We start from the raw sequence: 24,999 nt of genomic DNA, 5'->3' as shown, positions 1-24,999 counted from the left end.
GACATAAGATAATCTTTTACATTTTACCAAACAATTAGGAAATATATAGTGTTTTTGTGCATTAAATTGAAAAAAATTGTTTTTTTTCGCAAAAATTGCGTTTGGAAATTCCGTGCACAAATACCGTGTGACAAAAAAAAATTGCAACATCCACCATTTTGTTCTGTAGGGCCTCTGCTTTAAAAAAATATATAATTTTTGGGGGTTCAAAGTAATTTTCTAGAAAAAAAATATTTTTTCATGTAAACAAAAAGTCACAGAAAAGGCTTGGTTTTCAAGTGGTTAGAAGAGAGGGTGATGTGTGGCTAATATTGGGCATAAAATGCCAGGACAGTTCAAACACCCCCCAAATGACCCCTTTATGGAAAGCAGACATCCAAAGCTATTTGCTGAGAGGCATATTGAGTCCATGGATTATTTGATATTTTGCTCTAAGTTTCAGGAAAATGAAAACATTTTTTTTTTGTTTTTTGTTTTTTTACACAAAGTTGTCATTAAATGATATATTGCTCATGCATGCCATGGGTATATGTGTAATGACACCCCAAAATACATTCTGCTTCTTCTCCTGAGTACAGGGATACTACATGTGAGACTTTTTGGGAGCCTAGCTGTGTACGGGACCACGAAAACCAATCACCACTTTCAGGTTTTCTAATGGCGTACATTGCTTATTTTACTTCCTCACTACCTGTCACAGTTTCGGAGGCCCTGAAATTTCAAGATAGAACTACCCCCCCCCCCCCAAATGACTCCATTTTGCAAAGTAGACACTCCAAGCTATTTGCTGAGAGGCATGGTGAGTCCATGGAATATTTTATATTTTGCCATACGTTTCGGGAAAATTATTATTATTTTTTTTTTTTTGTTACACAAAGTTGTCACTAAATGATATATTGCTCACACATGAAATTACACTCCAAAATCCATCCTGCTGCTTTTCCTGAGTACAGGGATATCCCATGTTTGAGACTTTTTGGCAGTCTAGCTGCGTACAGGACCCCAAAACTAATCACCGCCTTCAGGCTTTCTAAGGGCGTAAATTGTTGATTTCACTCCTCACTACCTATCACAGTTTTGAAGGCCATGGAAAGCCAAGATAGCACAAACCCCCCCCCCCCCCCCCCAAATGACCCAATTTTGCAAAGTAGACACTCCAAGCTATTTCCTGAGAGGCATGATGAGTGCATGGAATATTTTATATTTTGCCACAAGTTTCGGGAACATTTTTTTTTTTCTTTTGTCTTTTTACACAAAGTTATCACTAATTGATATATTGCTCACACATGCCATGGGTATATGTGAAATGACACCCCAAAATACATTCTGCTGCTTCTCCTGAGTATGGGCATACCCCATGTGTGAGGCTTTTTGGCAGTCTAGCCACATACAGGACCCCGAAAACCAATCACCCCCCCCCCCCAAATGACCCCTTTTCGAAAAGTAGACACCCCAGGGTATTTGCTAAGATGCATGGTGAGTATTGTGCAGCTCTCATTTATTTTGGAAAATGAAGAAAATAAAGGAAAATGCATTTATTTTTCTCTTTTTTTCCAATTTCAAAACTTTGTGACAAAAAGTGAGATCTGCAAAACACTCAACATGCCTCTCTGCAAATAGCTTAGGGTGTCTACTTTCCGAAAAGGGGTCATGGGGGGGGGGGGGGGGGTTGTGCTTTCTTGGCATTTTATGGCCTCTGAAACTGTGATAGGTAGTGAGGAGTGAAATCAACAATTTACGCCCTTGGAAAGCCTGAAGGCAGTGACTGGTTTTCGGGGTCGTGCCAAAAAGTCTCACACATGGGGTATCCCCATACTCAGGAGAAGCAGCAGAATGTATTTTGGGGTGTCATTTCACATATACCCATGGCATATGTGAGCAATATTGTCAGTTATAGTCCCGCAGTGCCAAGTTGAAATAAGTGGCCTGGTCGTTAAGGGGGGGAAATCCTCCGGTCTGAAAGTGGTTAAAAGATACCTCTCCTGTTCAATCTGCAGCACTGCAATTTTTATGTAAAATGCAATGCAATATAGCATCTGGAAACATTCTGTACACATAGTGCGCAAAACGCCCCCCAGATATGTAATTTCCTTCCTTCCTCCACTGTAAATGTGTCAGCTGATTAAAAATGAAAAAGTCACTCCCATTTAAATTCACTCTGCATATTGACAAACACACACCTTTTTCTTCGGAACAGAAATGGGTAGGGATCTGCAACACTTGTTCAAATTCATACAGTGTACATTGATCACATAGAGGGAATTGTTTTTTCTCCACAACATTGGAGCTATAATATAGCTATATTAGTACAAATAAGTCCTACATATAGCTTTAACACATTCAGAGACAATATTTTGAAGGCATAAAGCGTTTTTAAAAAAACTGGTGTTTGAGGGATAAAGTATTGGTGAATGTAGAAACATGCCTTCCTATAGCGGAGCTTGTTTAAAAAATATATCAGGGTGCTTTGGGAAGACCTCAAAGCACAGCTACAATGTGCAGTAGAACGTTACTGTTGCTCGCGCACCTTAAAGCAGACCTTACATCAGATTGTATGCAGAGTAATGTGTAAGTTTACACTCCCAGGTATTTATTACCTCTTACAGAAACCTTGGTACTCACCCGGACATCCGCTTTTCTCTTCAGTGGGTTGGCACCATCTTTTTTTGAGCAGGGTCACCTGATACTTTCTAGCCTGAGACGCCGGCTCAGAGGTGACATAGTCTTGTAAATCCTGGTGCCTGGGCAGTTCTTGGCTATGTTCATAAGATTTTAACACAGATCAGCCCCTGCTGCAGCCTATCACCTTGTGAGTAGGGATGATGGGTATGTTTGGATCCTAGTCCAAAATAATAATGTTGCTGTATATCATCATGACATATCAGTTTTTTATTTGTGGAGACGCATAAAGTTACTGAAAGGTCCACATTAAAATGGACCTTTCATAACATTTTAAGTCGGGATGAATAAAGCCCTGACATGACACAATATGAAACATTAATCCAGCTTATTAATAAAAAGAAATCCTTGAGCTCTAGGTTGATTTTGTTGTTTTGCTCCCACCTTTCACCACTCAAAAGAATCAAGACGCAGCCGTGGGCGAGTATATGGCTGTGTATTATTTGAACAACAGACAATTTTATGTCTCCTCAATAGTCTACCCAATCCCACACAATGGTACCGCTGCAGAAAATACAATAATAACATTTTCATATCAATCACCTGTTACAGCTGCATGACCATTTTCTTGAGAGGCTCTATGAGAAATGAGTAGAACCTCTGTGCCAGCTGGGTACATATGAGAACTAAAACTAGAAGATCTCTTCTCCAGTTCTTGCTGCAGAGTCCTAATTGTGTCTGACAAAGACATGTTCTCCACTTTCATCTGAAACACAGTTCAAGAGCTATAGTTCAGTGTTGCATAAGGATTTCTCAAACAAAGACTTCTGCTTAGTAGCATTGCATGCGAATGATAATCCCTTAAAGTGTAGGTTACCCTAAATATTATTGTTTTTGTATGTGTCTTCACATATGTGTATTGTATAAATCATAGTCTCTATAATTTTTATGTAATTCTTCCAGCTAAAGTGCCTTGTTGATCCTGCCAGCCACCCTTCTTCTTTGTTCTAAACTGACCACACACACAACACCGAAGCTGATCTGTGTTAGCATGGTTAGTTTTTATCCTTTGGCTGGCCATCCAGAAATACAGGACACTGTGCACACACACAGCATGTCTGTATTGGGTAGTTTGTTCAGCCACCATGCCCCCTGACCAATCACAGCCTGCCTCTGGCACACACACCCTTCCAATCACAGCCTGCTTCTTGAACATGCCCCCTGCTCAAGTACAGTCTGCATCTTGCCTCAGTCTTAAAGGAGAAGTAAGGCCAAAGCTCTTTTGGCTTTACTTCTCCTGTGATTTACGGGAGTACACTTAGTTCTGCACTCCTGTGACCCGTATTAAGCCAACAGTGGGCTAAAGTTAACTGTCGGCTGACATCACTCCACTGGTCCAGGCTTTGAAAAGATCCTGACTTTCATGTCGGAATCCACCCAGATGCCTGGACCGGCAGCTGGCTCAGCCTCTCAGTGTGCCACTGGGAGACTGAGCCAGCCGCTCCTGCCCCCTGCACAGCCCAGCGCTTCAATGGGCACTGGGAAAGCAGAGCAGAGAGCTGGTGACTGAGAACTGAGCGATCAGCAGTTTTTGATCACTCAGTTCTTGGTCTGGAGGTGACAGAAAACAGATACAGCATCAGACCAATGCTGCATCCCCACCTAGGAGGTATAAAATGTAACTTTCTTTAAATCCCAGAATATAACATATTTGTTATTTTAATTTTTATAAAAATAAATTCATTTACAACCTCTCTAATCTTGTCACCTGGAATAACTTTATAAAAAAAAAAAAAGTTTCTTAAAGCAGCAGTAAACTCTGCTTGGTCACTTGCACCTACAGGTAAGCTTATAAAGGGGTCAATTCACGAAGAGTTTAAAAAAAAATGCGGTAAAATGTGAGTGGTAAATACACTTTGAAAGTGCAATTCACTAAGAATTTAGTGTGAAATACCCGAATGCTGTGTTTGTTCGATTTAGCGGTAATAAGCGCATTATTTAATGCGATTATTTATTGCATTGAGCAGGTTGCTAAGAATCGGGCAAGGAAGCCGGCCTCTGCACTCTTAACAATTGATGACTCAGCTGGGTGTAAAATAAAACATGCCGGCAATTAAAAATGATGAAAAAAAAAAAACAGCGTGGGGTCCCCCCCCCTAATGCACAACACCAAATTCTTTTTAAAAACCAGCGTGGGGTCCCCCTAGAATCCATACCAATCCCTTATCCAAGCATTCAGCAGCCCAACAGGTCAGGAAAGGATGGGGGGGGGCAAGAGAGCTATCAGATTCCGACAAGCCCCTCGTCCGCAGACCCCCACAACCACAGCCCAGGATTGTGGAGAAGAGGCCCTTGTTCCCATCAACATGGAGACAAGGAGTTTTGGGGTGGGGGGTCAGAGCCCCCCTACCCCAAACAACTCCCGATGTTGAGGCATGGGACCTAGTATGGTTTAGAAAGGGGGGTGCTCGCTTGCCCCCCCCCTTTCCTGACCTGCCAGGCTGCATGCTTGGATAGGGGTCTGCAATGGATTTTGGAGGGGACCCAATGCTATTTGTTTTTAAATTTTGGCATGGGGTTCCCCTTCAAATCTGTACCAGACCCTAAGGACCTGGTATGCATTAGGGGGGGGGGGGGCATCCCATGCTGTTTTTTTTTTATCATAAATTTAAATTTTTCTTTTACATTCCTTTTTTTATATTCATGGTGAGTCATCCATTGTTAAGGATGCGGTGGCCGGCTTCCCAGCCCATTCCTTAGCAACCAGCTATTGGGGTGGGACCCCCACACTTTTTTATGACAAATACCGCATGTGATACCACAAGCAAAACCCTGGTGATAAAAAATACTTTTTTTTACACTCTATTCCGTTTGCGAATTGGACTTAAGAGCTTACCGCATGGTTTTTAAACAGTATTCACCGACACGTTTTAAATTTTGTGGTAAATAAAGCACAATTAATTTTAGTTTTTGTAAATTGGACTTAATTTACCGCATGTGGTAATTGTTAAGTGAATTGACCCCAATAAAGCTTACTTGTAGGAACAATGAATATCTCCTTAAAGCGGAGTTCCACCCATTTTTAATAGGTTGGAATACATAGCTGTATGTAATCCCCTTTAACCACTTTACTACCAGTCACGTAACCTCTACGTCATCAGACTTTGCGGGGTTATACCGGGATGATGCCTCTAGCTAGAGGCATCATCCCGGTACCGTTGTTTGAAGCCGACGGTCGGCTTTCCGTCGGTAACGATCGATGCGGCTCGGGAGCCGCTCGATCGTTACCCGGGGGGGCGGGAGGGGACGTCCCCCCCCTCCCGCCGCCTTCCGCGGCTTTGCTCGGGGCTACCGTCCCACCGGGAGCCCCGAGCACCCAGCCAGCACGTCCGCCGGCTGGATGGAGTCCCGATGAATGCCGGAAACGGCATCGATCGGGTCTCCGATGACGTAACCCGGAGGCGGCGTCCATGACGTCACGTCCGGGTTACTGTGCTGCAAAAGGCGGCAGATTTGAAAAACGGCTGTATGCAAAAATGCCGTTTTCGGCGTTTTGCATACAGGGAAGTGTAGTGGAGGGGTCTAGGGTCTTTTAGACCCTCGATCCCTCCATAAAGAGTACCTGTCACGACATATTGCTGTCACCAGGGATGTTTACATTGCTTGTGACAGCAATAAAAGTGATCAGATTTTTTTTTTTTTAAAAACCTGTAATAAAGTTTAAAAAAAAAGAAAAAATAAATAGGAAAAAAAAAAAAAAAAAATTTAGCCGTCCCCGTCACCGTTAGCTCGCGCACAAAAAAAAACGTATACGCAAGTCGAGCCGCAAATGAAATCGCTGTTCAAACCACACATGTGAGGTATCGCCGCGATCGCCAGAGCGTGGGCAATAATTAAAAAAAAAGAGCTACACTCTAACTCTAAACTGGTAACCGTTAAATAAATTTAAAGCGTCGCAGATTGAGATCTCTATTGACCGTAGTTTGTCGCCATCCCACGGGGGGGCGCAATTTTAAACCGTAACATGTTTGGTATCTATTTACTCGGCGTGACATCATCTTTCACAATATACAAAAAAAATGGGCTAACTTTACTGTTTAGTATTTTTTAAATGCAGTGAAATGTGATTTTTCAAATTTTTTCCAAAAAAATGGCGTTTTAAAGACCGCTGCGCAAATACCGCGTGACAAAAAATTTTGCAATGACCGACATTTTATTCTCCAGAGTCTTTGCTAAAAAAATATATATAATGTTTGGGGGTTCTAAGTAGTTTTCTAGGAAAAAATACTGGTTTTAACTTGTGAACAAAAAGTGTCCGAAATAGGGCTGGGGCTAAAGTGGTTAAAACGGCTTTTACCAATGGAAACTTTTTTTTTTTTTTTTTTTGCTAGTAAATACCTTAATTTCGGCTTTATTCCTCCTCTCCTCACTTCCTGGTCCGATCGGCGATGACGTCATTCGGCGATCCGCAGTGTCTGCTGGGATGTATTCTATTCCAGAAATCTCGCAGTAGCTGTATCTGTACTGAGCCGTGCCAGCCCCGCCTCCGCCCTGCCTCCGCCCCACCTCCTCTCATTGAGTTGCATTGTATGAATGTATTAAGGCCGTTCTCTGCCCCGCCTCCGCCCCGCCTCCTCTCATTGAGTTGTATTGCAATACAACTCAATGAGAGGAGGCGGGGCGGAGGCGGGGCAGAGAACAGCCTTAATACATTCATACAATGCAACTCAATGAGAGGAGGCGGGGCGGAGGCGGGGCAGAGAACAGCCTTAATACATTCATACAATGCAACTCAATGAGAGGAGGCGGGGCGGAGGCGGGGCGGAGGCGGGGCAGGCACGGCTCAGTACAGATACAGCTACTGCGAGATTTCTGGAATAGAATACATCCCAGCAGACACTGCGGATCGCCGAATGACGTCATCGCCGATCGGACCAGGAAGTGAGGAGAGGAGGAATAAAGCCGAAATTAAGGTATTTACTAGCAAAAAAAAAAAAGTTTCCATTGGTAAAAGCCATTTTAAAGGGGATTACATAGATCTAAAGTTCCAAAAATGGGTGGAACTCCACTTTAACATGCAGGGTTTATGAGATATTCACAAGTTCTGTAGCAAGTAATGTCACTGGCAGATGCGCACTGTGCTCTGGTTTGAGGGCACACTGAATGTGCCCTCAGTCCAGAGCGCTGTGACGCAGCCGTGACTTCCGTGTGCGTGTAAAGGAGGGACATCATCACTGCATGGCCATTCAAATTGCCAGAGCCTGTGAACTTGGGAGGAAGCCAGGTGAGGATGGAAGCCCTGGCAGCTGTTAAAACACGATCCATTTTACAGGTAAGTCTGTCATAATGCGCTAGTATGCTGTAAAACTAGCACATTATGCCATTAAAAGGCAAGGGAGCTGGTACTTTTTTTGTTTTTTTAAGACTTCACTACAACTTTTAAGAGTTTTGAACCTACTTTGAGCTTCTTCTAGATGCAGGTGACTTTTTGTTGGAATGGAGTGCTTGTCTCTTTTTTTCTCACATAATGTACACATGTAACACATGATACGTTCTAACACCGCTATGGTGCTTACTGAGCAGACTATCAATTCTACTTTGATTGCTACTGTGATTGTAGAAACAGGGATCACCAACTTTAGTGATATTACTTTTTTAGATACCTGTTGTAATTGAAATAGAATGAACATATAGTAATTGACACATACTGTACCTTCTCAGTATAAGTCCTGAGTTTCTCAGTCTCTTGTAAACAGCATTCCTGCAAAAAAAACCCACAAACTATAACCAGATTATGTGGGGACACATGGGACATCGGTGGAAAGGGCGGAAGTGACAATGTACCACCTAGGACTATAGTTGAAAGATTATATATAGTCACAAGTTTTGAGATCCTTTAAGTGGTATTAAATCCAAAAACAAAAATGTATTGTATTACCGCTTACCAACTCAAGTTGGCTGCATTATTTTTCTTTTTTTTGGGCTTTTTTTCCTTTATTTTCACCTGGTGATCCAGCCAGTAAGTCTGTTATTATTTTTACTTTCTTTAACAGACCTAGCTGTCCAGCTAAAGTGGCAGTTACAAAGTTGAGACAAATAATTTACCACTGACAGGGATGCTTACAACGGTTAGCTTTTATTCGTTTATGTAAAAGCTTCATCCCAAATGAAAAACAAAACTGTTGCTGTAACTGCTTAAAAAATGCTAGCTGGTGTTCAACTTTAATTTGTTAGTCAAATCCATCAAATCTGCTAGTGTATATAACGCTACTTTCTCCCCAATTTCACAATGCTGCTTTCCAAAGGTGTGTCCTTTGCTCCTCCAACAGAGTGGAGATAATCTAAAGCTGGCTACACATTATACAATTTTCTTGTACAATTTTAATTTAGATTTACCAAAACCATATAATACGAGGTCAAACCTAAACACCTTCAATTTGTATGCAATCAGGCACGCCCTTGCACTACATAGTTGAAGGTAAATCTAAAGGAAATGAAACAAGAAAATTGTATAACGTGTAGCTAGCTTTAGACAGGAAGTATGTTATTCGCCAAATCACCAGGTGAATATAGGGAAAAAAAGAAAACGAATGTAGCCACCACTGTGACCAGACAATAAATAGGGGGTGCCGCTCAAGGCTCCAGCTGGGTCCTCTCCTGTAGTACACCGCCTGGGAGTGCTGGCAAGGACAGAGCTCATCGCAGCTCCAATGATACAACAGACAAAAAAATGCTTATGCGCTGCACATCACCACAAGACCCTGTGGATATGTGAAATGACAGCCTCAGCCCGGACTCCAGCCAAGCCATGCCCCTAATGTGTTTCACTTTGCCCCTGTAGCGCAACCATGATTAAGCTCCAGGCGTGGAGTAAAACACGTTGGGGATGTGGCTTGGCAGGAACCCGGGCTGAGGTTGTCATTTCACATATCCACAAGGTCTTGCAGTGATGTGCGTCGTAAAGGACCTTCTTTGTATAATGATCGTTTAGGCTGCATTCACATGTCAGCGTTTGGATCGCGGGCAGAACCGCCGCGGTTCCGCCCGCAATCCGGAGATTATTGCAAATCGCGGGACGCCCGTGCGTTGCCCGTTGATTTGCAATAGCCCCCCAAACGCTGAGCGATGTTGCCGCGATTTCCTCCTGCCGAATCACGGCAACATCGCGCAAACAAAATCGCGGGACGCAATACGCTCCAAAGAAGCTCTTGTACTTCTTTGGAGCGTATTGCGTCCCGCGATTTTGTTTGCGCGATGTTGCCGCGATTCGGCAGGCGGAAATCGCGGCAACATCACTCAGCGTTTGGGGGTCTATTGCAAATCAACGGGCAACGCACGGGCGTCCCGCGATTTGCAATAATCTCCGGATCGCGGGCGGAACCGCGGCGGTTCTGCCCGTGATCCATACGCTAGATGTGAACGGAGCCTTAAGGATTGGTAAGCTGCAATATATAAAAGTTTAGTTTTTGGGTTTAATACCACTTTAGAGCCTAAAGATACAGGTAATTGTATTATTTAACATAGATAAAATAATGATAGGATTTTCTCTTACACACCTTTTCCTTGGCCAGCTCAGCTACAACAAGACGTTTCTGCTTCATCTTCTCCAGTTCAACATTCGCAATATCCAGCTGCGATAGAAGCTCTGCCTGTGAGGCAATAACAGTTAAGGGTTTACTATGCTGTAGGAATAGAAATGTAAGTCAAGTCTTAAAATAGAAGTTATAGGACCCTAGCTTTTTGGAACACTTTTGGGGGCGTTTGAAGAAACAGTAGGGACTTGTGACACTGCTTTTTTTTACCTTGTTATTTTTACCTATTTTTACCTATGTTTATGTCTTTACCTATACAGTTATAACAGATTTACTATATGTGTTCAACTCTGCATAGTGTAGGGAAGTTTTAAACCTTTTAACAAGTTGTTATTGCTGTCTGTGTCTCCGTTTCGGAGATTCACCCACCATATGCTCCTGATGACTATTGTCACCATGACAGAAGGTAAGGTGAAAACAAGAGATGGGGGGAAATCTTCCAGTGGTGACAAATGTTCTCGTTTAGAATTGGTATTCCCTTCTTTTGGAGAGATTTCTCCTTACTTCTGGTTGTGACTACAAAACAGGCAGAAAAAGGCAATCTCTCCAGCAGGACATGGGCTGGAAAAAAATAATTATTATTATTGATTGGGGTTTTAAGGCTGGCCATACACTATACAATTTTCTTATTCAATTTCCTTTAGATTTACCTTAAACTATGTAGTGCAAGGGCCTGCCTGACTGCATACAAATTGAAAGTGTTTAGGTTTGACCCTATATTACATGGTTTTGGTAAATCTAAAGGAAAGTTGAACAAGAAAATTGTATAGTGTATGGCCAGCCTAACTCTCATGTGCTCTATCAAAACATGTTATACATACACTTCAAAGCGCAACTCCAGGAATTTAGGCAGTGTTCTGGCTTACAATATGTTAAGCCAAATGATCTGTATGCTACCTTTTGAACTTATCTCTTTTATTTAAAATGTACAGTTTTACTGAGCGCAGGAGTACATACATCACAATGCTTTGGGCACTCTGACAGAAGCAACGCTGCTCTTTTTGGCCCATCCCACAACTGTCCTTGTAAATAAAATATATAAATATGAGGTGGCATACACCTCAATGGACATTTTAAAAAGTTAGTAAACTCCTGGAGTTTAGCTTTAAATTGGTTCACATTAGCCCAACAAAATGTTTTTAAGCCATAGTTTGATCTTACTACCAGAACTTCCGTGGTGTAGTTCAAAATGTTGCATTGTTTTTATTTAATATACACTGCTCAAAAAAATTAAAGAAACACTTTGAAAACACATCAGATCTAAATGGGGAAAAATCTCATGCTGGATATCTATACTGATATGGACTGGGTAATGTGCTAGGAACAAAAGGATGCCACATTGTTTGATGGAAATGAAAAGTATCAACCTACATATAGCTGAATTCAAAGACAGGCCAAAAATCAAAGTGAAAAAATGATGCAGCATCATTTTGCAGATATTTAATTGCAGCAAATCAAAATTGTACTCAGTATTTTGTTTGGCCCCCACGTGCTTGTATAAATGTCTGGGCATGCTCCTAATGAGACGAAGGATGGTTTCCTGGGGTATTCCCTCCCAGATCTGGACCAGCGCATCACTGAGCTCCTGAACAGACTGAGGTGAAACCTGGCGGCATCGGATGGACCTAAAAAAAAAACAACCCAGAGGTGTTCTATTGGATCTAGGTCAGGTGAGCGTGGGGGCCATTCACTGGTATCAATTCCTTCATCCTCTAGGAACTGGCTGCATACTCTCACCACATGAGGCCGATCATTGCTGTGCACCAGGAGGAACCCAGGACCCACTGCACCAGCGTAGGATCTGACCATGGGTACAAGAATTTTATCCTGATACCTAATGGCACCCTGACTTCCATTGTCTAGCCTGTAGAGCTCTGTGCGTTCCTCCATGGATATGCCTCCCCAGACCATCCCTGACCCACCACCAAACAGGTCATGCTGAACGATGTTACAGGCAGCATAACATACTCTACGGCTTCTCCAGACCCTTTTACGTCTGTCACATGTGCTAAGGGTGAACCTGCTCTCATCTGTGAAAAGCTCAGGGCGCCAGTGGCGGACTTGCCAATTCTGATGTGTAATGGCAAATGCCAATTGAGCTCTATGGTGCCAGGCAGTGAGCACAGGGCCCACTAGGGGACGTCAGGGCACCCTCATGAAGTCAGTTTCTGATTGTTTGATCAGAGACATTTACACCAGTGCCCTGCTGAAAGTCATTTTGTAGGGCTCTGTGAGTGCTCATCCTGTTCCTCCATGCACAAAGGAATATATACCAGTCCTGCTGATGGGTTAAGGACCTTTTACGACCCTGTCCAGCTCTCCTAGAGTAACTGCCTATCTCCTGGAATCTCCTCAATGCCCTTGAGACTGTGCTGGGAGACACAGCCAACCTTCTGGCAATGGCACGCATTGATGTGCCATTCTGGAGGAGTTGGACTGCCTGTGCAACCTCTATAGGGTCCAGGTATTGCCTCATGCTACCATTAGTGACAATGACCAGTGGTGGCCCGTGCATAGGGGGCGCCAGGGCGCCGCCCCCCTACCCCTAAAAAAAAGAAAAAAAAACAAAAACAAAAAAAAAACAAAAAAAAACAAAACGAACAAATAAAGTTGTACAAAAAAAAAATTGGGTTCGCCGGCCTCGCCTGAAGGAACTGGTGGCTAGGGGGGGGGGGGGTGGGGTTATGTCCCAGAAGAGGTGCCGATTGGCTGCCTTCTGGGGGGTAGGGGGGTATCCTGGGCGCAAGTCTTTGCGATTGGACACCCCCACTTTCTGATATCCTGGCTGTGATTGGTCCAGTCTACAGCCTGGACCAATCATCATCCAGGATATCGCTGACTTCGCAATGGGGGCGGTGCCGGTGCGTGCGTCAGTCACTCACCGTCACCGCCGCTCAGAGAAAAGGAGAGGCCGCCCGCCGGTTCCCGCCGCCGAGACGAGGGAGAAGGACCCGCCGCAGAAGAGGAGGAAGAAGCTGAGCCGCGCCGCCGCCAGGTAAGTTTGAAGGGAGCACGCACGCTGGTCTCTGCATCGATTGGGGTACAATTCTGGCACTCTGCAATCATTGGGGGACAATGCTGGCACTCTGCAATCATTGGGGGACAATGCTGGCGCTCTGCAATCATTGGGGGACAATGCTGGCACTCTGCAAACATTGGGGGACAATGCTGGCACTCTGCAAACATTGGGGGACAATGCTGGCACTCTGCAATCATTGGGGGACAAAGCTGGCGCTCTGCAATCATTGGGGGACAATGCTGGCACTCTGCAATCATTGGGGGACAATGCTGGCGCTCTGAAATCATTGGGGGACAATGCTGGCGCTCTGCAATCATTGGGGGACAAAGCTGTGGCGCTCTGCAATCATTGGGGGGCAATGCTGTGGCGCTCTGCAATAATTGGGGGACAATGCTGTGGCGCTCTGCAATAATTGGGGGACAATGCTGTGGCGCTCTGCAATCATTGGGGGACAATGCTGTGGCCACTCTGCAATCATTGGGGTACAATGCTGTGGCACTCTGCAATCATTGGGGGACAATGCTGTGGCGCTCTGCAATCATTGGGGGACAATGCTGTGGGCACTCTGCAATCATTGGGGTACAATACTGTGGCACTCTGCAATCATTGGGGTACAATGCTGTGGGCACTCTGCAATCATTGGGGGACAATGCTGTGGCGCTCTGCAATCATTGGGGGACAATGCTGTGGGCACTCTGCAATCATTGGGGGACAATGCTGTGGCGCTCTGCAATCATTGGGGTACAATGCTGTGGGCACTCTGCAATCATTGGGGGACAATGCTGTGGCGCTCTGCAATCATTGGGGGACAATGCTGTGGCGCTCTGCAATCATTGGGGGACAATGCTGTGGCGCTCTGCAATCATTGGGGGACAATGCTGTGGCGCTCTGCAATTATTGGGGGACAATGCTGTGGCGCTCTGCAATCATTGGGGTACAATGCTGTGGCGCTCTGCAATCATTGGGGACAATGCTGTGGCGCTCTGCAGTGATTGGGGACAATGCTGTGGCGCTCTGCAGTGATTGGGGACAATGCTGTGGTGCTCTGCAGTGATTGGGGACAATGCTGTGGCGCTCTGCATTAAAAGGGGCTCGCACGCTGAACTCTGCATTGATGGGGGCACGGAACAGTTGCATTGAAGGGGGCACGCACGCTGAACTCTGCACAGTGTTTATTGCATTGAAGGGGGCACAGCACAGTTGCATTGAAGGGGGCATGCACGCTGAACTCTGCATTGTGGGGGCACAGCACAGTGTTCATTACATTGAAGGGGGCACAGCACAGTTGCATTGAAGGGGGCATGCACGCTGAACTCTGCATTGTTGGGGCACAGCACAGAGTTCATTGCATTGAAGGGGGCACAGTGTTTATTGCATTGAAGGGGGCACAGCACAGTGTTTATTGCATTGAAGGGGGCACAGCACAGTGTTCATTGCATTGTGGGGGCACAGCACAGTGTTCATTGCATTGAAGGGGGCACAGCACAGTGTTTATTGCATTTAAAGGGGCATAGCACAGTGTTTATTGCATTGAAGGGGGCATAGCACAGTGTTCATTGCATTGAAGGGGGCACAGCACAGTGTTTATTGCATTGAAGGGGGCACAGCACAGTGTTTATTGCATTGAAGGGGGCACAGCACAGTGTTTATTGCATTGAAGGGGGCACAGCACAGTGTTTATTGCATTGAAGGGGGCATGCACGCTGAACTCTGCATTGTTGGGGCATAGCACAGTGTTCATTGCATTGAAGGGGGCATAGCACAGTGTTCATTGCATTGAAGGGGGCACAGCACAGTGTTTATTGCATTGAAGGGGGCACAGCACATTGTTCATTGCATTGAAGGGGGCACAGCACAGTTGCATTGAAGGGGGCATGCACGCTGAACTCTGCATTGTGGGGGCACAGCACAGTGTTTATTGCATTGAAGGGGGCATAGCACAGTGTTCATTGCATTGAAGGGGGCACAGCACAATGTTCATTGCATTGAAGGGGGCACGCACGCTGAACTCTGCATTGAAGGGGGCATGTACACTGGTCTCTGCATTGAAAGGGGGCATGTACGCTGGTCACTGCATTGAAAGGGGGCATATACCATCTCCTGTACCATGACCTGTGACATGCCTATACCATATCTGTGCCATGCCTATACCATCACCTGTGCCATGCCTGTACCATCACCTATGCCATGCCTATACCATCACCTGTGCTATGCCTGTACCATGACTTCAAAGTCACGCAATTTTTTACTGCGTTTTTTGACGTGAAGCAATACCTACTACATTTTTCTTTTTGCGCCCCCCCAAAAATTTTGAGCACCAGCCGCCACTGACACTGACCCAATTCAAATGGAAAACTAGTAGAAAAACAGTCAGTAAAGATGATCAGGGAAAAAAATTAATTTGCCTCCACCTAAAAAAAACATTCCTTTGGAGATTTTCTCATTGTTGCTCATCCAGTGCACCTGTTTTTAATTTCATTAATACCAAAGCAGCTGAATATGATTAAAAACCCCCTCTGCTACTTAATTGACCAGATCAATATCCCAGGAGTTTAATTGACTTAACGCTATACTCTGATTAAAAAGTGTTCCTTTAATTTTTTGAGCAGTGTATATATTGCATCTGCTTTGGGTTTAGTCAAATATTCAAACTTCCTCAATAGTAAAAATCTCTCCTTTTATCATCTGTTGAAGCGTTTCAAACAGAATTTCTGAATCTAGAAAAGTAATCCAACAGAGATAAAAGAAATTGCTTTCTGATGTGTATTTTTTGAGGAGCGAGTAAAGATAATACATATGCCTTGATAGCGATAAGACACATATACAACCTTGATAACACAATATAAGGTCATCTTGCTAATTCTCGTCTCTATCTACATAACCAATGTTGGGAAGTTACAGTGCATTATCTGTAGATAAAACAGCTCTCAGAGAAGATCATACAGCACAAATTACTTTTAAGGAATACAAAAAATGGTTTATATAACAAAAGAGCTGAACAACTTTAAATACAAATATGTAATAATTTAAAGAGTTGATCAGAACTATGTAAATTTGCACATAGCCACCATGTGACAAGAGAAAACTCAGTAAAAGAGCACTCTACCATGTCCAAAACCTTTTTGATGATTGATTTACTAAGGCTGGGGATACACAGTTTGAATCTCTAGCTACTTACAGTTTTAACAGGAATCCTGTACAAAAATAGGATGGAGATGGTCATCAGATTTTTCTCCACTATAGCCACTACCTCTAAAGACAAGAAAGCTGCATTTATTTAAAATTTTTTGTTGTGGGATTTAGCTATCTTTTAAGCATGGGCTGCATTTTAGTCCTATAGTACAGCTACCTACAATGACTTGTTGACAGGTAATCTAAAATTGTTCTTCTAGCACTAGCCCACAGGGGTAGTTTCTTACTTGTCCAAAATAATCCAAATCCAACAGTGGGAGATTCTTTTTTTTTTTCTTATATTTCCTATACATAGGATTGGACCTCTAAAAATAAACATAAATCAACTAAACTAAGAGAGAAGAATCTTTGTTATATCGCATGCTTAATGGCTGCATATTTTAAAAAGCTGTCTTTCTGACGGTATTTACCATTAGAAATTGTGCGATTAAAATATCAAAGGTTTGTTGAGATGCTTAAAAATTACTTGAAAATGTCCAGATAAAAAATGTTGACCATTATGTTATATATATATCCCTAAATTTTATAGCAGCACTGATCAAGCTCTGTAAATTGGAAGTCAGTGTGTTGGCCTTTTGTCCGGGGGGGTTTTGTCAAATGCTCAAATGCTCTTTTCATCTATTATATCAGTCCAATGTTGGTACCAACATGTGTTATTAGTGAAACTAAGCTTGGCTAACAGAGAGAGCAACTATGAGGACACTGTGTGCTCTATACTTCTACTGGACTTTAATGGCATCTCGGTCAACACTATCCAGCTTCCAATCATATATATATCCTTTCAGGATATATATATATATATGTATATATATATATATATATATATATATATATATATATATATATATAGTCAGGTCCATAAATATTGGGACATCGACACAATTCTAATCTTTTTGGCTCTATACACCACCACAACCACAATGGATTTGAAATGAAACAAACAAGATGTGCTTTAACTTCAGACTTTCAGCTTTAATTTGAGGGTATTTACATCCAAATCAGGTGAACAGTGGAGGAATTACAACAGTTTCTATATGTGCCTCCCACTTTTTAAGGGACCAAAAGTAATGGGATAGATTAACAATCATAAATGAAACTTTCACTTTTTAATACTTGGTTGCAAATCCTTTGCAGTCAATTACAGCCTGAAGTCTGGAACGCAGAGACATCACCAGATGCTGGGTTTCATCCCTGGTGATGCTCTGCCAGGCCTCTACTGCAACTGTCTTCAGTTCCTGCTTGTTCTTGGGGCATTTCCCCTTCAGTTTTGTCTTCAGCAAGTGAAATGCATGCTCAATCGGATTCAGGTCAGGTGATTGACTTGGCCATTGCATAACATTCCACTTCTTTCCCTTAAAAAACTCTTTAGTTGCTTTTGCAGTATGCTTCGGGTCATTGTCCATCTGCACTGTGAAGCGCCGTCCAATGAGTTCTGAAGCATTTGGCTGAATATGAGCAAATAATATTGCCCAAAACACTTCAGAATTCATCCTGCTGCTTTTGTCAGCAGTCACATCATCAATAAATACAAGAGAACCAGTTCCATTGGCAGCCATACATGCCCACGCCATGACACTACCACCACCATGCTTCACTGATGAGGTGGTATGCTTTGGATCATGAGCAGTTCCTTTCCTTCTCCATACTCTTCTCTTCCCATCACTCTGGTTGATCTTGGTCTCATCTGTCCATAGTATGTTGTTCCAGAACTGTGAAGGCTTTTTTAGATGTTGTTTGGCAAACTCTAATCTGGCCTTCCTGTTTTTGAGGCTCACCAATGGTTTAAATCTTGTGGTGAACCCTCTGTATTCACTCTGGTGAAGTCTTCTCTTGATTGTTGACTTTGACACACATACACCTACCTCCTGGAGAGTGTTCTTGATCTGGCCAACTGTTGTGAAGGGTGTTTCTTCACCAGGGAAAGAATTCTTCGGTCATCCACCACAGTTGTTTTCCATGCTCTTCCGGGTCTTTTGGTGTTGCTGAGCTCACCGGTGCGTTCTTTCTTTTTAAGGATGTTCCAAATAGTTGATTTGGCCACACCTAATGTTTTTGCTATCTCTCTGATGGGTTTGTTTTGTTTTTTCAGCCTAATGATGGCTTGCTTCACTGATAGGGAGAGCTCTTTAGATCTCATATTGAGAGTTGACAGCAACAGATTCCAAATGCAAATAGCACACTTGAAATTAACTCTGGACCTTTTATCTGCCCCTTGTAAATGGGATAGTGAGGGAATAACACACACCTGCTCATGGAACAGCTGAGCAACCAATTGTCCTATTACTTTTGGTCCCTTAAAAAGTGGGAGGCACACATACAAACTGTTGTAATTCCTACACCTTTCACCTGATTTGGATGTAAATACCCTCAAATTAAAGCTGAAAGTCTGCAGTTAAAGCAAATCTTGTTTGTTTCATTTCAAATCCGTTATAGAGCCAAAAAGATTAGAATTGTGTCGATGTCCCAATATTTATGGACCTGACTGTATATACACAGTATCTCAGTACACCCCTCACATTTTTGTAAATATTTTATTATATCTTTTCATGTGACAACACTGAACAAATGACACTTTGCTACAATGTAAAGTAGTGAATGTACAGCTTGTATAACAGTGTAAATTTGCTGTCCCCTCAAAATAACTCAACACACAGCCATTAATGTCTAAACCGCTGACAACAAAAGTGAGTACACCCCTAGTTGAAAATGTCCAAATTGAGCCCAATTAGCCATTTTCCCTCCCCGGTGTCATGTGACTTGTTAGTGTTACAAGGTCTCAGGTGTGTAAAATTTGGTGTTATCGCTCTTACTCTCTCATACTGGTCGCTGGAAGTTCAGCATGGCACCTCATGGTAAAGAACTCTCTGGGGATCTGAAAAAAAGAATTGTTGCTCTACATAAAGATGGCCTGGGCTATAAGAAGATTGCCAAGACCCTGAAACCAAGCTGCAACAGTAGTGGCCAAGACCATACAGTGGTTTAACAGGACAGATTCCACTCAGAACAGGCCTTGCCATGGTCGACCAAAGAAGTTGAGTGCACATGCTCAGCGTCACATCTAGAGGTTGTCTTTGGGAAATCCACATATGAGTGCTGCCAGCATTGCTGCAGAGGTTGGAGGGGTGGGGGGTCAGCCTGTCAGTGCTCAGACCATACACTAAACTGCACTAAACTGGTGCAGAGACCGATGCATGGGACAGCTGAATGAGAGCAGCCGCGGCACGGGAGATGACGTCAATCGGTCGCGCCAGCAAGAACCAGGAAGAAAAGCCGAGAACAGCCTGCGACTCCTACAGTGAGCTTGCCAACGGTCCTGTCACCATGATGACATGTTTCGCGCTCCGCGCTTTGTCAAAGTCAGGAGTCGCAGGCTGTTCTCAACTTTTCTTCCTGGTTCTTGCTGGCGTGGCCGAGTGACGTCATCTCCCGCACCATCGCTGCTCTCATTCAGCTGTCCCCTGCATCGGTCTCTGCACCAACTTTTTCCTTGGAGCACTGTTACATCAACTGTCTACCCATCCAAGTGATAGTACGGACGCCTGCTTGCCATGTCGTCTGGCCAGAGACCCAGCGAGTAGTACATCAGCAGTGGGGCAAGTACATGGGCTCAGACTATTTTATCTCCTATTGGTTACTGGTTTTTATTTAAAAAAAACTGTTCGATTTGGGTCTTCCATTTGGAGTGGAGCTTTATTTAAGTCTTCTCTATGGTTTACAACCATGCAATCTGCTCTTACTTCATTGTGACTGGTCATTTTGATTCAGCCATAACCAGAAGCGCTCCCTTATTTCCAGCCTTCATACTGACCAGACTCTGACCCCAGGAGTCCCTGAAGGAGCAGCTGAGGTTTTCATACAGGCCTCCCTATTTACTGGTTTTATTGGGTGCCTTGTCTCTCTTTGCCGGCTGTTCTGAGTGTAACCTGTTCTGTTAAACTGCTGTATGGTCTTGGCCACCGTGCTGCAGCCCAGTTTCAGGGTCTTGGCAATCTTCTTATATTCTAGGCCATCCTCATAGAGTTCTTTGCAATATTGAACTTCCAGCAACCAGTATGAGAAAGTGAGAGCGATAACACCAAATTTAACATACCTGCTCCCCATTCACACCTGAGACCTTGTAACACTAACGAGTTACATGACACCGGGGAGGGAAAATGGCTAATTGGGCCCAATTTGGACATTTTCACTTAGGGGTGTACTGACTTTTGTTGCCAGCGGTTTAGACATTAATGGCTGTGTGTTGAATTATTTTGAGGGGACAGCAAATTTACCCTGTTATACAAGCTGTATACTCACTACTTTACTTTGTAGCAAAGTGTAATTTCTTCAGTGTTGTCACATGAAAAGGTATAATAAAATATTTACCAAAATGTGAGGGGTGTACTTAAGTTTGTGAGATACTGTATATATATATGTAGCATGCCACTGCTACTATAGAGTGCAGAGAGTTACTGTGCTGTTGTATGTCCTTGTTGATCCTGATCATTGCTGGTTTTATTTTTTGTCTGATTTATGCTTTTGTGGTGCAATTGTCAAAGTTGAGCTGCTACAATTCGGTGCTCATAGTGATTACATTACAGAGAGAAAGAGGGGTTCTTCCACTGACTAATCCATTTATGCATGGCTATTTATCCTTAACTTGTCACAATCTAGTTATTTGCAGCAACCCCTTTTACTCAACCAGGTGTGTTTTTAGAGGGGACTAGGCTGTGGCAGAACAGAGAACCTAATATACCAAGAGGCTCCTCTGGTAAGCACTGCACAGGTAATGATATTTTCCTACAAACAACAGACTACAACTGGAGAGAAAAAACAAAACAAAAACAGCATCAATAAACGCGCCCATAGTAAACTGCCAGAGTCCATCTTTCATTTCCACAGGGAATTAAAGAGGATTGGTTACTATGGGAGATTCCCTTATGTCCACATTTTTCTCTTCTTTGCAGCCAGCACAATCTAAAATGACTGATAATGTACAGCAATAAGCTGCCATTAGATAGACTGCAAAAGGTAATACAAGCCAAGTTCTAAAAAGCAATGCTAATTTTAAATATCTACCTATGATTGTATTTTCCTATGTCACCATTACTTAAGTCGACTTCTGTTTTAGCAGTACCTATTTAAGTCCCATACAATATAGTGAGGAGTACTCCAGAATTGTAAAAGCGACAGTAGCCTTTTAAAACACTTTTATGTGATTTTTTACCTTTTCTTTCTCCAAACAGGAGACCTTCAGTTCTTCATGCTCTTTCGCCCTCTCAAGCTGCGATTTCAAGTCTTTCATGTCAGAGAACAATTTGCTTTGCTTACTTTTGAACAATTGTTCCTGGTCTCTTTCACCATTTCGTATTGCACTGAGCTGACTATTTAGTTCTTCAATTTCTGCTAACAAGCAATCCTATTGCAGGAAATACAAACAGGGAAGACAAACACATATAGATAAAAGTTGTGTATTAATAAACACAAAGGAAACAGTATCTAGAACATTCCAAAAGAATCACTTTATTGAAAACTGTTAAGGAGAAAATGTTATTTTAATTCACTCCTTGAAATAACTGCAAGACATTTGGAAAATGGTTTCCAGTCCACAATTAGAACCCTAACCACCTCAGTGGCTGTTCCTAAGCATGCACAGCTAGTCATCACTGTGGAAGCTGGTACTGTTTTGCAACTCATGAGGCAGATGATCACTTTCAACAATAAAAGACTCTCCTGCAGTTTCTTGGATCCTTCACACAGAGGCATTGATCTTAATTTTTGCAAACCTGTGTGGCAAGGTACCCTAGTCTGAATTCCCTCTACCGCCTATATATTTACACTTAATACAGAATTTGCTAGATAGTCGGGTAGCTGTAAAATAATCCATAGTTGTGTGGTAAAAGTGGGACTGGGACAGCTCAGAGTGCTGGAAATTTCCTTCATGTGGTCATGTAAGCTCTATATAACAAGTGTAGGTGTTGAAGGGTAGGGCCTCTTCCATTATACTGCTCAGAAAGTGACTACTAATGCTGGTATAAGGCAAAGTTCTTACCTTACATTTAGCACCCCTAACTATCTTTTTGCTAGTCTGGTTTAGAGATTAATGGCTGAAGTCTAGATACTGTTCAGCACCTATGTTAGCAGAAAAGGGAGGAGAAGCTTATTGGAGAGGGCTTTTTTTGGGTAAGTTTGACTACAACCTGCAGTGGAAGAATGGTAAAAAAAATAAAAAAACTTTCAGTATGCAGCTCCCCCCCAACCCCCCTTATACCTATCTGAGCCAAGTCTTGATCCAGTGATGTGCAAAAGAGCAGAGTCTCCCTCGACTCTCTCCCTCCTCATTGGCTCAGACACAATCACAGCAAGTGAGCAGGGTCAAACCATGCTCTATGTGTCTTATGGCTTTATATGGGGGCAATTAGTGTGGGGGGGGGGGGTGGGTAGCCAGGAGTGATGACGGGAGATCCAAGAAGAGGAGGATTCGGGCTGCTCTGTGCAAAATCATTGCAAAGAGCAGGTAAGCATATCATTTATGTTATTTTTCTAAAGAGAAAAACCTGAATGTTCACAATCACTTTAATTTGCAAGCTACTCACAATTTGATTCTGCTTATGTTTATTACTCTTTTCCAGTTTTCTGTATTCTTCCCAGTCGTGATTCTTATTTTTGTTTTTAAAACAATCCAGGAAGAGACGGCCTTCACTAGTCTATAGCAGAAAGAACAAAACCACACAATGAATAAAGACATGAGATGTTTCTCCCCTGCTTTCCTTAGCAGCCTAACACTGGTACCTTAATAAGTGCTGGGTAAATATACATTATATTGTCAAGAGTATAAGGATGTCATCCTTTACACGCACATGAACTTTAATGGCATCCCAGTCTTAGTCCGTAGGGTTCAATATTGAGTTGGCCCACCCTTTGCAGCTATAACAGCTTCAACTCTTCTGTGAAGGCTGTCCACAAGGTTTAAAAGTGTGTCTATGGGGAATATTTGACCATTCTTCCAGAAGCAAATTTGTGAGGTCAGGCTTTGATGTGGGACGAGATTGCCTGGTCGCAGTCTCTGCTCTAATTCATCCCAAAGCTGTTCTGTAGGGTTCTTCCACCCTGAACTCGCTCATCCATGTCTTTACGGACCGTGTTTTGCGCACTGATCCAAATCATTTGGTTGGGGGGGGGGGGGTTATGGTGTAGGGTTGTATTTCAGGAACTGGACTTTGCCCCTTAGTTCCAGTGAAGGGAACTCTTAAGCCATCTGCATTCCAAGACATTTTGCACTATTCCATGCTCCCAACTTTGTTGGAACAGTTTGGGGATGGCACCTTCCTGTTTCAACATGACTGCATACCAATGCACAAAGCAATGTCTATAAAGACATGAAAAATAAAGTGAAAAAGTATGCGCCAAAATATTATAAAATCAGCAGCATGCAAAACAGCGCCAATATACCAATACCAGAGTAGTCAACATATAAAAGATTGCAGCGCTATATAAATCAATCAGATATCATTTTAAGTGATATCACAAATCACAATCAATGTCCAATGAATCAAATATAAGTGAAAAAGTCCAAGTGAAAGAGAAAAGGTTATAATTCCCAGGGTATGATGTAATTTCAGGTGTCACCCATGTTGTCTTTTCTTTACCAAATGATAAAAATGCAAACTCACCGAAAATATATGCTGTCTAAACTATAGGGCAGCAATCACGTGTTGCAATACGAATATGTTGCCTCTCTGTAAATCTCTATTTGAACCAACAAAACCAATGATGCTCCCACACATTTAGAACAAAGAGCATTCAAATCAGTCAAGCAGGATGAATCATAAGGCATGAGAAGAGAGTAATTTCTCATAGTGTAGTAATTTATTAAAAGGCAAAACAATAAAATGAAACCAAAATAAAAACAAAAATAAAACCATGGACTCACATGAGCCAAACGCCAGTAAATGTGCAAGATGCTGGCGATAAAGTACAATAAACAAGGTCCATATAGTACATAGACAAGTGTAAATAATCGCAATACACTTACTGCAAATGCTGTCAAACTATAATTATGATGCCGGCTGGACCTCAGGCATATAACTGAGCTCAACAGCCGTTTTGCGTCACGCACATCATCAGGAGCTTGACGAGCTAAGATATATATGCCTGAGGTCCAGCCTCCATCCTATTTATAGTTTGGCGGCATTTGAATTAAGTGTATTGTGATTATTTACACATGTCTATGTACTATATGGACCTTGTTCATTGCACTTTATCGCCAGTATTTTGCACATTTACTGCCGTTTGGCTCATGTAAGTCCAGGGCCGGCCTTAGGTGTTCAGGCGCCCTGTGCGAGCTAATCCTGTGGCGCCCCCCCCCCCCCGCCTGCCCATCTTCACCCCTCACCCCATACATATATTACATTACATACATGCATACATTGCATTACATACATAACATTACACGCATACATTCATTACATTACATGCATACATTACATTACATACATAACATTACACGCATACATTACATACATGCATACATTACATTACATACATGTATACATTCCATACATACATTACATGCATACATTACATATATACATTACA

At 42.9% G+C, this 24,999-nt stretch overlaps 1 protein-coding gene across 1 annotated transcript in view; it reads right to left on the bottom strand.

Moving 5' to 3' along the window:
* The window catches only part of LOC309549640 (uncharacterized protein), a 136,308-nt gene that overhangs the window by 23,424 nt on the left and 87,885 nt on the right, over positions 1–24,999 (bottom strand). Inside the window, exons 5-9 of the mRNA XM_082250022.1 lie at positions 22,998–23,108; positions 21,629–21,820; positions 10,176–10,268; positions 8,333–8,380; positions 3,223–3,385 (exon numbers count right to left, since the gene is read on the bottom strand). Coding sequence (XP_082106148.1) covers positions 3,223–3,385; positions 8,333–8,380; positions 10,176–10,268; positions 21,629–21,820; positions 22,998–23,108 — 607 coding nt within the window. The remainder of the gene's footprint in view (positions 1–3,222; positions 3,386–8,332; positions 8,381–10,175; positions 10,269–21,628; positions 21,821–22,997; positions 23,109–24,999) is intronic.

Source organism: Pelophylax lessonae (genome assembly GCF_965119305.1).
Source record: "Pelophylax lessonae genome assembly, chromosome: 3".
In the NCBI taxonomy this organism is placed as follows: domain Eukaryota; kingdom Metazoa; phylum Chordata; class Amphibia; order Anura; family Ranidae; genus Pelophylax; species Pelophylax lessonae.
This window is presented reverse-complemented; position numbering and strand designations above follow the sequence as displayed.